General features: G+C 53.2%; 1 protein-coding gene across 1 annotated transcript in view; it reads right to left on the bottom strand.

Moving 5' to 3' along the window:
* Positions 1-7015, bottom strand: part of LOC140391833 (ras-related protein Rab-39A) — a 46640-nt gene extending 39625 nt beyond the window's left edge. The window contains exon 1 of the mRNA XM_072476776.1: positions 6550-7015. Within this exon, the coding sequence (XP_072332877.1) occupies positions 6550-6764 (215 nt within the window). The 5' untranslated portion in view covers positions 6765-7015. The remainder of the gene's footprint in view (positions 1-6549) is intronic.
* Positions 7016-14125: the final 7110 nt, after the last annotated feature.

Here is a 14125-nt window from a genome sequence, read left to right as displayed (position 1 = left end):
CGGGGGTTTGGCTTCCTTCCACATAAGCAATATCCTTCGCCGGGCTACTAGAGACGCAAAGGCCAAGACATCAGCCTCTTTCGCCTCCTGCACTCCCGGCTCTTCTGCAACCCCGAATATAGCCAACCCCCAGCTTGGCTCGACCCGGACCCCCCACCACCTTCGAAAGCACCTTTGCCACCCCCACCCAGAACCCCTGTAGTGCCGGACATGACCAAAACATGTGGGTGTGGTTTGCTGGGCTTCTCGAGCATCTCCCACGCCTATCCTCTACCCCAAAAAATTTACTGAGCCGTGCTCCGGTCATATGCGCCCGGTGTAAAACCTTGAATTGTATCAGGCTTAGCCTGGCGCATGAGGACGACGAGTTTACCCTTCGTAGGGCATCAGCCCATAGCCCCTCCTCAATCTCTTCCCCCAGCTCTTCTTCCCATTTCCCCTTCAGCTCATCCACCATGATCTCCCCCGCGTCCCTCAGTTCCCTGTATATATCCGACACCCTACCATCCCCAACCCATGTCCCTGAGATCACTCTATCTTGAATCTCCTGTGTCGGGAGCTGCGGGAATTCCCTCACCTGTTGCCTTGCAAAAGCCCTCAGTTGCATGTACCGAAATGCATTCCCTTGGGGCAACCCATATTTTTCCGTCAGCGCTCCCAGACTCGCAAACATCCCGTCTATGAACAGATCTCTCAGTTGCACAACCCCAGCTCTCTGCCATGCTCCAAATCCCCCATCCATTCTCCCCGGGACAAACCTATGGTTGTTTCTTATCGGGGACCGCACCGAGGTTCCCGTCCTTCCCCTATGTCGTCTCCACTGCCCCCAAATTTGTAGTGTTGCCACCACCACTGGACTTGTGGTGTATTTCTTCGGGGAGAACGACAACGGCGCCGTCACCATTGCTTGTAGGCTGGTTCCCTTGCAGGACGCCATCTCCAATCTCTTCCACGCCGCTCCCTCCCCTTCTCCCATCCACTTACACACCATTGAGATATTGGCGGCCCAGTAGTATTCACATAGGCTCGGTAGTGCCAGCACCCCCCTATCCCTGCTACGCTGCAAGAACCCCCTCCTCACTCTCGGGGTCTTCCCGGCCCACACAAAACTCATGACACTTTTCTCAATTCTCTTGAAAAAAGCCTTCATGACCATCACCGGGAGGCACTGAAACACAAAGAGGAATCTCGGGAGGACTACCATTTTGACCGCCTGCACCCTACCCACCAGTGACAGGGGCACCATGTCCCACCTCTTCAAATCCTCCTCCATCTGTTCCACCAATCTTGTTAGATTAAGCCGGTGTAAGGTTCCCCAACTCCTGGCCATCTGAATCCCTAAGTACCGGAAATCTCTTGTCACCTTCCTCAGCGGTAAGTCATCTATTCCCCTGCTCTGCTCCCCTGAATGCACCACAAACAGCTCACTCTTACCCATATTCAATTTGTACCCCGAAAATTCCCCAAACTCCGAGTGTCTGCATTATCTCAGGCATCCCCTCCACTGGGTCCGCAACATACAGCAATAAATCATCTGCATACAAGGATTCCCGGTGTTCTTCTCCCCTGAGCACTCCCCTCCACTTCCTGGAGCCCCTCAGTGCTATGGCCAGGGGCTCAATCGCCAATGCAAACAGCAACGGAGACAGGGGACACCCCTGCCTCGTCCCTCTATGAAGACAGAAGTAATCAGATCGCTGTCTGTTCGTGACCACGCTCGCCACCGGGGCCCTATACAGCAGCTGTACCCATCCGATATACCCTTCTCCAAAACCAAATCTCCTCAGCACCTCCCACAGATAATCCCACTCCACTCTGTCGAATGCTTTCTCGGCGTCCATCGCCACCACTATCTCCGCATCCCCCTCTGGTGGGGGCATCATCATTACCCCTAGCAACCTCCGTATGTTAGTGTTCAGCTGTCTCCCCTTAACTAATCCAGTTTGATCCTCGTGGACCACCCCGGGGACACAGTCCTCTATCCTCGTCACCATCACCTTGGCCAAGAGCTTAGCATCTACATTTAAAAGGGAAATGGGCCTGTAGGACCCACACTGCAGCGGGTCTTTTTCCTTCTTCAAAAGGAGCGATATCATTGCCTCCGACATAGTCGGGGGCAGCTGCCCCCTTTCCCTAGCCTCATTAAAGGTTCTCGTCAAAAGCGGGGCCAGTAGGTCCATATGCTTCCTGTAACATTCCACCGGGAATCCGTCCGGTCCCGGGGCCTTCACCGCCTGCATGCTCCCAATCCCTTTTACCACCTCCTCCATCTCAATCTGTGCTCCCAGTCCCGCCCTCTCCTGCTCCTCCACCTTAGGGAATTCCAGCTGATCCAAGAAACACATCATTCCCTCCTTCCCTTCCGGGGGCTGAGCCTTATATAACCTCTCATAAAATGCTTTGAACACCCCGTTCACTCTCTCCGCTCCCCGTTCCATCTCTCCCTCCTCATCTCTCACCCCACCTATCTCCCTCGCTGCTCCCCTCTTCCTCAGTTGGTGGGTCAGTAGCCGACTCGCCTTCTCTCCATACTCATACTGTACACCCTGTGCCCTCTGCCTTACCCGTGGTCAGCAGGTCAAATTCCACATGTCACCTTTGTCTTTCCCTGTACAGTCCCTCCTCCGGTGCCGCCGCATATTGCCTGTCCACCCTCAACAGTTCTTTCAGCAATCGCTCCCTTTCTTTACCCTCTTGCTTCCCTTTATGTGCCCTTATGGATATCAGTTCCCCTCTAACCACCGCCTTCAACGGTGACCACTCCCAGACCACTCCCACCTGAACCTCTCCATTGTCATTAAGTTCCAAGTACCTTTCGATGCACCCCCTCACCCTTAAACATACCCCCTCATCCGCCAATAAGCCCATATCCATTCTCCAGAGTGGGTGCTGTTCTTTTTCCTCTCCTACCTCCAGGTCTACCCAATGTGGAGCATGGTCCGAAATAGCTACGGCCGTATATTCCGTCCCTGTCACCTTCGGAATCAGTGCCCTTCCCAAGACAAAAAAGTCTATCCGTGAGTATACTTTGTGGACATGGGAGAAAAATGAGAACTCCTTACTCCTAGGCCTACTAAATCTCCAGGGGTCTACCCCTCCCATCTGCTCCATGAAGTCCTTGAGCACCCTGGCCGCTGCCGGCCTCCTCCCGGTCCTGGACCTCGATCGGTCCAGCCCTGGATCAATCACCGTATTGAAGTCTCCCCCCATTACCAACTTTCCCGCCTCCAGGTCCGGGATACGTCCCAACATACGCCTCATAAAATTTGCATCATCCCAGTTCGGGGCATATACGTTCACCAGAACCACCTCCTCCCCTTGCAATCTGCCACTCACCATCACATATCTACCCCCACTCTCCTCCACTATGGTCTTTGCCTCAAACAGTACCAGTTTCCCCACCAAGATAGCCACCCCCCTGTTCTTCGCATCCAAACCCGAATGAAACACCTGCCCCACCCATCCTTTACGTAGTCTGACCTGGTCTATCAGTTTCAGATGCGTCTCCTGCAACATAACCACATCCGCCTTTAATTTCTTTAGGTGTGCGAGTACTCGTGCCCTTTTAATCGGCCCGTTCAGCCCTCTCACGTTCCACGTGATCAGCCGGGTTGGGGGGCTCTTTACCCCCCCCCCTTGTCGACTAGCCATCCCCTTTTTTAACCCAGCTCCTCACCCGGTTCCCACGTACCCGTGTACCCCCCCCCCCCCCCGACGGCGCCCTCCCGCCTCGACCACCCCATCCCATAACAGCTCCCCTTCTCCTTAGCAGCAGCAGCAACCCAGTTAACCCCCCCCCCCCCCCCCTCCGCTAGATCCCTTCCTAGCGTAGTTTGCTTTAATTATTAGCCACTGCAGGAGGGCGACGCGATGAGGTGGTGGTGAATGAAGAAAATGGTTTCATTGTTTTTGGACTCTTGGCCACCCGCCCAGCACGGAGTCTCTTGTTTCTTTTGTTTCCTTTAATGGAAGCATTGAATGAGTTTACAGATTTCTGCTTCGAGAACTGTTTGGTTTCTAACTTAAATATTTAGATCCAAGTAGCCCCCAAATATCAAAGGGAGCCTTTGCAAGAAAAATCGCAAAAAGAGCCCTCAGAGAAAAATTATTTTGACTCCTGAAGAATGTGGCGCTGAGGAGCCCCATAGTTAACAGGGATCAGAGGCCAAACTCTCCAGTGACCAGAGTCATCCTTGGAACAAGAATATTTATGGTGAATGGAAGCCAATCATCGCAGCTCCAGGATATCGCTGCAAAAGTTCCTGAAGGCAGAGTTCACGCTTAGCACTTGCGTTGCTCCCTCAATCACTTTCCCAAACTATAAAAACGCAGAAGTAGGGTATAATGCTAATAATCGCACTGCATTCAGCTCAATTTCTATTTTCTCATATAAATAAACTGCCCATGTCCATCATTCAGCAAAATCTGGATAACATACAGGTTTGCACTGCTAAGTGACAAGTAACATATGTACCACACAAGTACCAGGCAAAGACCATTTCACCTCCCCTTGGCATTGAATGGCATTATCATTAAATCCCCCACCATCAGCTTCCTGATCACCATTGACCAGAAACTCAAATGTGCCCAATATAAACGCCGTGGTCACCAGGTCAGAAGTGCGGTATTCCAATGCAAGTGGCTGGCCTCCCAACTCATCAAAATCATCTCTTGCAACTGCTAGGGATGTCAGGAATATGATGGAATGCTCTCCACTTGCCTGGAAGAGTGTAGGTACAACCACACAAGAACATACCTGCTAATTGGTATCCCATCGTCCTATTTAACATCCACCTCCAGACAAACATGGCTGCTGTGCGTATTATCTACAGGATGCACTGCATCAACTTGCCAAGTTTCATTGCAGCACCTCTCAAATTCACGGCATTCACCACTTATAAGATCACACAACCTCCATGTTGTCACACACCGTGCGAACTTGGGACACAAAACACTTTTCCTTCATTGCCATTGGGTCAGAATCCTGGAACTTCCTCCCTAGCAGCATTTGTCGGAATATCTTCACCATCTTTTACATAGAATTTACAGTGCAGAAGGACGCCATTCAGCCCATCGAGACTGCACCGGCCCTTGGGAAGAGCACCCCATTTAAACCCACATTTCCAACCTATCCCCGTAACTCAACCAAACCTTTTTGGATACCAAGGGCAATTTAGCTTGCCAATCCACTCAACCTGCACATCTTTGGATTGTGGGATGAAACCGGAGCATCCGGCAGAAACCCACGCAGTCATGGGGAGAACATGCAAACTCCACACAGACAGTGACCCAAGCCAGGAATTGAACCTGGGACCCTGGAGCTGTGAAGCAATTGTGCTAACCACTATGCTACCGTGCTGCTACAGTCCAATATTTACTCAACCCAAGCATAATCATGAAATCAGACAGGTTAGCAGAATGGGCTAACTGGTGACAGGGCAGATGCAATTTAATGTGGGCGAGCATGAAGAAATGTATTTTGGGCAACAAAACAATTTGGTTCACTCTACAATGCCCTCTGAAATGGAGGGCTGTTAAGGCCCAGTCAGCAACGCTCATGTCCTGTAAAATGAATTTTTAAAAAGCATGGAATAGAGTATACAACTGAGCAAATGGAAGCAAAGTTCATTTAGTTGGAGATTCAACACACTATTCTGTAATTCCTCGAAGCTAAACATAAGTTCCTACCAATCATTCTAATAAATGTGATTCAATTACCACGTGAACATTTCCTCTAAAATTAACAGAATACATTTCATTTCATGAACCTGAACCTGTTTTAAAGAAAGCAGGGTCACCATGTTAAGAATCATCCACACGCTACTGAGAGATGTCACAAATCACATATGCTGCCACTAAACTCAAAATGCTGAGGTTAAAACACAAGCTTGCAATGGTATGGGTAATTGCAGCACATCAACTGGGATCTTACTGAACAGACTCGATGGGCCGAATGGCCTAATTCTGCTCCTATATTTTATGATCTTCCAGAACAGACCCGAGGGGGCTGAATGGCCAACTCCTGTCCCCGTGTTCATGCAGCATTTTTCAACCAGGCCTCATCCAGAAACTAAAGGTCTTAATTCTCCGGAATACTGCAATCCGAAACCGTTTTACAACAGCCTGGTGCTTAGGATTCAGTGGGCCATATGGTTGAAATAGTTTGTCACAATCAACAAGTCCCATTGCCTCCCAGTGCAGAACTCCCTGACAGTAAGACCCCCCCCCCCCTCCCTCCATCAGCAATCCAAATCCGTCCACATAAAAAATTAGTTGAAAAATACTTGTGTGAACTTAAGTTGACGTGGAGCTCGAGGGGCCAAGTGCACGTTTGGCAAAACTGGCTTCCACACCAAACACAAGGGGAAAAGGGACGCTTTCTCCAAAAAGTTATACCATTCCGCCGATGTTCGGGAGCTGTGCAAAATCATTGGGGGGACGACATCTTTGCCTAGAGCTCCGCAGCAACAGGGGTTTTACCCCCAATTGACACCCCCTCCCCTCTCTCACACACCCAACAAGAGATGAGAGATGGGCAGCGCGGCGCACCTGAACCTCTCCTGCCCCGCCGTGTCCCACAGCTGCAACTTGATCCTCTTTCCCGGCTCGATCTCCACCAGCCTGGCGAAGAAATCCACGCCGACGGTGGGGTCGGACACGTCGTTGAATCTGCCGTCGGTGAAGCGCTGGAGGAGACAGGACTTGCCCACCGTCGAGTCGCCGATCACTATCAGACGGAACTGATAGATCCAAATAGCTTCCATGACATAACTTTAATCCTCCTCTCCTCTTCCCACTATCTCTCTGCACAGGGTCCCAGCCAATTTACCAAAACGCTACCTCAACTGAGTCAATAAAATTAAACCAAGTAAAATACACATCGATATAATGTCACCCCGCAAAGCAAAACAAAAAAAAAACCCCCACGCAATCCCCCGAACTATTAATGCAGCAGAATTTTCTTTCCGTCCCTCCCTCCACCAGCACCAGGTCCCGAGCTGGTTCCGGAAAACCCAAAGCCGGTCAGAGGGGCAGGATGATTGACAGCGACAACGTGTCCAAACACAACTCCCCAAGGCGGCACAAGGGCCGCCGCATTCGCTCACAGGAGGCAGGAGAGGGCGGGAGCTGCTGGGGAAACAGTACATGGATACTGGCCTCAATGAGACGTACACTGGGCTTTTGATTTGATTTAAAGAACGAACGCACCAGTAAATTTGGCAGGAGGGGGTGATCCTCGTGGGCCTGCTCCTGGGTCTGCCCAAGTTGACCATCAATAGAATCCCTACAGTACAGAAAGAGGCCACTTGGTCCATCGATTCTGCTCCAACCCTTTGAAAGACCACCTAACGCAGGCCCTATCCCCGGCCTGTAACCTCACCCTAAGGGGCAAATTAGCATGGCCAATGCACCTAACCTGCACATCTTTGGACTGTGGGAGGAAACCGGAGCATATAGAACATACAGTGCAGAAGGAGGCCATTTGGTCCATCGAGTCTGCACCAACCCACTTAAGCCCTCACTTCCACCTTATCCCCGTAACCCAATAACCCCTCCTAACCTTTTTGGTCACTAAGGGCAATTTAGCATAGCCAATCCACCAAACGGGGAGAATGTGCATACTCCGCACAGACAGTGACCCAGCGGGGAATCAAACCTGGGACCCTGGCACTGTGAAGCCACAGTGCTATCCACTTGCGCTACCATGCTGCCCAAAGGCACTCAGAGGAAACCCACGCAGACACGGGAGAAAGTACAAACTCCATTCAGACAGTCACCCAAGGCTGGAATTGAATCCGAGTCTCTGGCGCTGTGAGGTCCAGGCAGCGGGCAGTCGAGGGGGTCATCTGCTCCTTTTCCCCAGCTATATTCACCGCCGGGTGCCCCCTGGAAAGGGGGTATGCGGTGTCTGCCGGCAACATCGAGGCCTTCCGTAACGGGTGGGCACCATGGGGACTGGGGTGCCTTATCGTCCCGGGGCGCTCAATCAATTCCTTTAAATCACTTTTTGTTTTGATGTTTTAAGTTTTCTTTTGAGATTCTGTTTATTTTGTTGCAGTATCCATTTAAGGGGCAATTCTCCCCCCACATTTTCCAAGTGAGGTCTCCGGCTGGAAACGAGGCACAATTCCTGCAGAGTAATTCAGCACAATCCAGATTGCAATCCACCCCCACATAGAAATTCTTTTGGAGATTGGGGTGACCTGTGCTCTGAATGGGGTGCGCGGGACCTGATGACACCAGCAGGTCCGGCTCCTGTGTCCCGATTTCAGACTAACACTTCAGGCCCTCCCCCATCCCGATTCCACCCCCCTCCCCTTCTCAACAGCAAAGGCAACCTCCAGCGCAGGCATCAACCCTCACCTCAATTGCCGATACCGGTGCCTCACCCAAGGTGAGCAACACCCTGCTATGGGGTCACCAAATGCTCACCATCTTGATGTCCCCCACTTTAATACTCCCCTTAAGACTACACTCCATTCAGATCCCACTCCTTGGCAGTGTCAACCTGATTGACACTACCAGCGGGTACTGCTGCCACCCATCCCCCCAGTATATCCCACAGTTTGTTGAGTTGGTTTATTTGGTTAACGAAAGGAAGCGCACAAATGTTCGGGAGGGGGGGTGTGGGGGTGGTTAGAAGGGCCTTCTTGAAAAGCACAAATATTTTGCCATACATGTACATCACCCTACCTACACACATACATTTCAAGGGCAATGTGATTATCATAAAAATAATATAAATCTAGAATTATATCATTTAGTATATAATACTATCCATCAAACAATGTTGTAATCTGTAATAATGTGATAAACAAGATGTGAAGATGACCACGTCCAAAGATGTGCAGGTTAGGTGGATTGGCCATGATAAATTGGCCTTAGTGTCCAAAATTGCCCTTAGTGTTGGGTGGAGTTACTGGGTTATGGGGATAGGGTTGATGTGATGACCTTGGGTAGGGCGCTCTTTCCAAGAGCCGGTGCAGACTCGATGGGCCGAATGGCCTCCTTCTGCACTGTAAATTCTATGATAAACGTAACGCAACTGCCTACTTCACAGATTTTTACCAGTTTAACACATGGTTGTTCAAAACTGTATAATGGATGTATTAAAATAGCTGAGAGTAATTCATAAAAATGAAATGAAAATCGCTTATTGTCACAAGTAGGCTTCAAATGAAGTTACTGTGAAAAGCCCCTAGTCGCCACATTCCAGCACCTGTTCGGGGAGGCTGGTACAGGAATTGAACCCGTGCTGCTTGGTCTGCTTCAAAAGCCAGCTATTTAGCCCTGTGCTAGAGAGCAATTTCAATCTTTCAGTTCCCAAGAAAAACTTGAACAAAGTTTCCCCATCTCATTCCCTAAAATTCGGCAAAATTATATAATATCCAAACAGCGATGGGAGCATCAAATACCTTGGGAGGATTCAAAGCCTATCCCCTTCATCTTGTTCACCAGATGTGTCGAAACTAATCTGATTGGAAGTCCTCTCTGGATCTACAGCCTTCTACTTCTAATCCTATCCAGCCCTTCTGGTGGTGAAACCTGTTAACCTCTGCTTCACAGTAGAGGGAAAGATGTTGGAAGGCGAAAAAATGTCCATTATGTCATGGAAGACTCCTCAAATTATTTGGTACTTTTGGTGGATATGGCAAGCAGAGAAACACCTTGAATCAGCCATTTACTGCAGCTACTTAGCTATCGAGATATCTTGAATCTTCCTTGCCTCTGGGATCATGTAAAACAGCTGAGGGGGTCAGGATCCGTCCTGCCTCCACTATAATCAAATTCCTTAATGTAGGCCTAGTTGTAAAGTGTGATCACAAATGACACAAGGATGGCTTAAAAAGAGTCTAATAAACTTCTGCATTGCAGGCCACCTTTCTTGGGAAAACATTGCAGCTGACCAGTCCACGTGGAGGCAAGCACTAGGTTAGCATGCTTCGAGAACCTGCAATGCCAAACTTGCAAAATCCAGCATGCCAGAGACCACAAAGCTGCAGCTGCCCCTCCAGTTGCGGCTATGCAGAGCTAAGTCTCACGTTCGGCAGCTCCCGCTGAAAACGGACTTTTGGGCTCTTTACAGGGCCCGTAACGGCGCTTGTTCAACGTTTCCCGGTGTGGGAAGGGGATAGCAACATTCCCCTGATAGTGTATGGAGTGGACCAGGAGTGGGGCGATTAAAAAAGTGGCATTGAAGCAAAGAAAGGTGCGAGGGAGGAGGACCAAGATGGCGGCGGGCGGAGACCAGGCAGCATGGAGGCAGTGGGCGCAAGAGCAGCAGGAGCTTCTCCAGCGCTGTTTTAAGGAACTGAAAGTAGAGCTGCTGGAGCCAATGAAGGCTTCAATCGATAAGCTGCTGGATACCCAGACGGCCCAAGGGGCGGCGATCCGGGAGGTCTGGCAGAAGGCCTCGGAGAATGAGGACGAGATTCTGGGCCTGGCGGTGAAGGTGGAGGCGCTCCACAAGAAATGGCAGGCGAGGTTCGGGGAGATGGAGAACCGGTCGAGGCGGAAAAACCTGCGGATCCTGGATCTCCCGGAGGGGCTGGAGGGATCAGACTTGGGGGCCGACGTGGTCACCATGCTGAACTCGCCGATGGGAGCGGGGGCCTTTCAGGGGCTCTTGGAGCTGGAGGGGGCCCACCGAGTGCTGGCGAGGAGGCCCAAGCCCAGCGAGCCGTCGCGGGCGGTGCTGGTGCGGTTCCACGGGTTTGCTGATCGAGAGTGTGTGTTAAGGTGGACCAAGAAGGAGCGGAGCAGCAGATGGGAGAACGCGGAGGTCCGGATCTACCAGGATTGGAGCGCGGAGGTGGCGAAGAAGAGGGCCGATTACAACCCGGGCGAAGGCAGTGCTGCACAGGAAGGGGGTGAAGTTCGGTGCTGCAGCCGGCGCGTCTGTGGGTCACCTGTAAGGATCGACACCACTATTTCGAGTACCCAGAGGTGGCGTGGGCCTTTGTTCAGGCCGAAAAACTGGACTCAGACTAAGGGTCAGGGATGAGGGGTCGCGGTGGAGGGATGGTTGGGTTGTGTTTCGAGGGGGGGTTCTTTGTTTTTTGGGGGTTGATTGGGCATTGTTTTAATTAGGTCTGCCGGGCGGGCTCGTGGGGGGGGGGTGGGGGGGCGGGGGTAGGTAAACTGCTTGGGGGGTTGATGGTCGGTAGGGGAGATGGGGGCCCACAGGGGGGTGGGGGGGGGAGATGCCCGAGTTGGGGGTAGTGGGACCGGGCCTGGAAAGGGTGCTGCGCCAGGGGAGGCGGGGACGGGCGAGTGGAAAGCGCAGGCTTTTTTTCCCACGTTTAGGGCTGAAGGGGCAGGGCCAGAGCTGGGAAGCGCGGGCTTTTTCTCCCGCGCTGGGAGTGGAATGGACGAGATCCCGCTGGTGGACAGCGGATGGGGGGGGGGGGGGGGGAAGTTCGATGGAGCGGCGGGAGTGGCCGGGGTCAGCTGACTTACGGGAGTGCAATGGGGGGAGCAATGCAGCTGGGGGGGGGGGACCTAGCTGGGGGGGGGGGGGGGGGAAGAGAACCGGGTAGCTGCAGGAATGGCTAAGGGGGAGCTGGAGTTGGTAGAGGAGGTCGGGGCTGGGGTCTGCCGCTGTGGGGAAGGGGCCGTGCGGGGGGTGTGGGCACGTGGCTGGCGTAGGAAGGGATACGGCTAGTCGGCAGGGGGGTGAGCAGCCCCCTGATCCGGCTGATAACCTGGAATGTAAGGGGACTGAATGGGGTCAAGCAGGCCCGGGTGTTCGCGCACCTGAAGGGGCTGAAGGCGGATGTCGCCATGCTTCAGGAGACGCACCCGAGGGTGGCGGATCAGGTAAGGTTGAGAAAGGGGTGGGTAGGGCAGGTGTTCCATTCGGGTTTGGATGCAAAAAAATCGGGGGGTAGCAATCTGGGTGGGGAAGAGAGTGTTGTTCGAGGCGTCGAGTATTGTGGCAGACAATGGCGGTAAGTATGTGATGGTAAGTGGCAAGCTGCAGGGGAAGCGGGTGGTGTTGGTCAATGTATATGCCCCGAATTGGGACGATGCGGGGTTCATGCGGCGTATGCTGGGCCGGATTCCGGACCTGGAGACAGGGGGCCTGATAATGGGGGGGGAGGGGGGGGGATTTCAACACGGTGCTAGATCCGACATTGGATCGCTCTACGTCTTGGTTGGGCAGGAGGCCGGTGGCGGCCAAGGTGCTGAGGGGTTTCATGGACCAGATGGGAGGGGTGGATCCATGGAGGTTTGCGAGGCCAGGGAATTTTCATTCTTCTCCCATGTTCACAAGGCCTACTCCCGGATTGACTTTTTTGTCATGAGCAGGGCGCTGATTCCGAGGGTGGAGGATACGGAGTACTTGGCGATAGCCATTTCTGATCATGCTCCGCACTGGGTGGACCTCGAGTTGGGGGAGGAGAGGGACTAGTGCCCGCTGTGACGCCTAGAGGTGGGGTTGCTGGCGGATGAGGAGGTGAGCGGACGGGTCCGGGACTGTATAGCGAGGTACCCGGAGGCTAATGACAATGGGGAGGTGCAAGTAGGGGTGGTCTGGGAGGTGCTGAAGGCGGTGGTCAGAGGAGAGCTGATCCCCATTGGGGCACACAAGTAGAGGGGGGAGAGAAGAGAGAGAGGGAGAGAGAGGTTGGTGGGGGAGATGGTGAGGGTGGATAGGAGGTACGCGGAGGCCCCGGAGGAGCGATTGCTTAGGGAGCGGCGTAGTCTCCAGACTGAGTTCGATTTGTTGACCACATGTAAGGCGGAGGCGCAGTGGAGGAAGGTGCAGGGGGCGGTACATGAATACGGAGAAAAGGTGAGCCGGATGCTGGCGCACCAGCTTCGGAAGCGAGAGGCAGCTAGGGAGATCGGGGGAGTTAGGGATGGAGGAGGGAACACGGTGCGAAGTGCAGTGGGTATCAATGGGGTCTTCAGGGACTTCTACGAGGAACTGTACCGGTCTGTGCCCCCACTGGAGAAGAGAGGGATGGGTCGCTTCTTGGACCGGCTGGGGTTTCCGAGGGTGGAGGAGGGCAGGTGGCGGGATTGGGGGCGCCGGTTGGGTTGTAGGAGTTGGTCAAAGGTATGGAGAACATGCAGGCGGGGAAGGCACCGGGGCCGGATGGGTTCCCGGTTGAATTTTATAAGAAGTATGCAGACCTGCTGGGCCCTCTGTTGGTAAGGACCTTTAACGAGGCAAGGGAAGGGGGGGGGGCTCTGCCCCCGACGATGTCTGGAGTGCTGATTTCCCTGATCCTGAAGCGGGACAAGGATCCCCTACAGTGTGGGTCATACAGGCCGACCTCACCTCTTAAATGTAGACGCAAAGTTGCTGGCAAAGATTTTGGCCATGAGGATAGAGGACTGTGTGCCGCAGGTCATACACGAGGATCAGACGGGGTTCGTGAAAGGGAGGCAGTTGAATACCGATGTACAGAGGCTCTTGAATGTTATAATGATGCCGGCGATGGAAGGGGAGGCGGAGACAGTGGCGGCGATGGATGCGGAGAAGGCCTTTGATAGGGTGGAGTGGGGGTACCTGTGGGAGGTGTTGGAAAGGTTCGGGTTCGGGGAGGGGTTCGTCAGGTGGGTGAGGCTGCTGTATGAGGACCCGGTGGCGAGTGTGGCCACAAACAGAAGGAGGTCAGAGTATTTCCGGCTACACCGGGGGACGAGGCAGAGGTGTCCCCTTTCCCCCCTGCTCTGCGCTGGCGATTGAACCCCTGGCCATGGCGTTGAGGGAGTCGAGGAACTGGAGGGGGCTGGTGCGGGGTGGAGGAGGAGCATCGGGTGTCGCTCTATGCGGATGATTTGCTGCTATATGTGACGGACCCGGTGGGGGGAATGCCGGAGGTGATGAGGATCCTTAGGGAGTTTGGAGATTTCTCCGGGTACAAGCTTAATATGGGGAAGAGGGAGTTGTTCGTAGTGCACCCGGGGGACCAGGAGAGGGGGATTGGTGAGCTCCCACTAAAAAGGGCGGAGAGGAGTTTCAGGTACCTGGGGGTCCAGGTGGCTAGGAGCGGGGGGGGCCTTACATAAGCTTAACTTCACGAGGCTGGTGGAGCAGATGGAGGAGGAGTTTAAGAGGTGGGACGTGCTGCCACTCTCCCTGGCGGGTAGAGTGCAGTCAATTAAAATG

This window comes from Scyliorhinus torazame, chromosome 15 (genome assembly GCF_047496885.1).
Source record: "Scyliorhinus torazame isolate Kashiwa2021f chromosome 15, sScyTor2.1, whole genome shotgun sequence".
NCBI lineage: Eukaryota > Metazoa > Chordata > Chondrichthyes > Carcharhiniformes > Scyliorhinidae > Scyliorhinus > Scyliorhinus torazame.
Note: the sequence above shows the minus strand (reverse complement) of the source record. Positions and strands in the feature narration are given on the sequence as shown.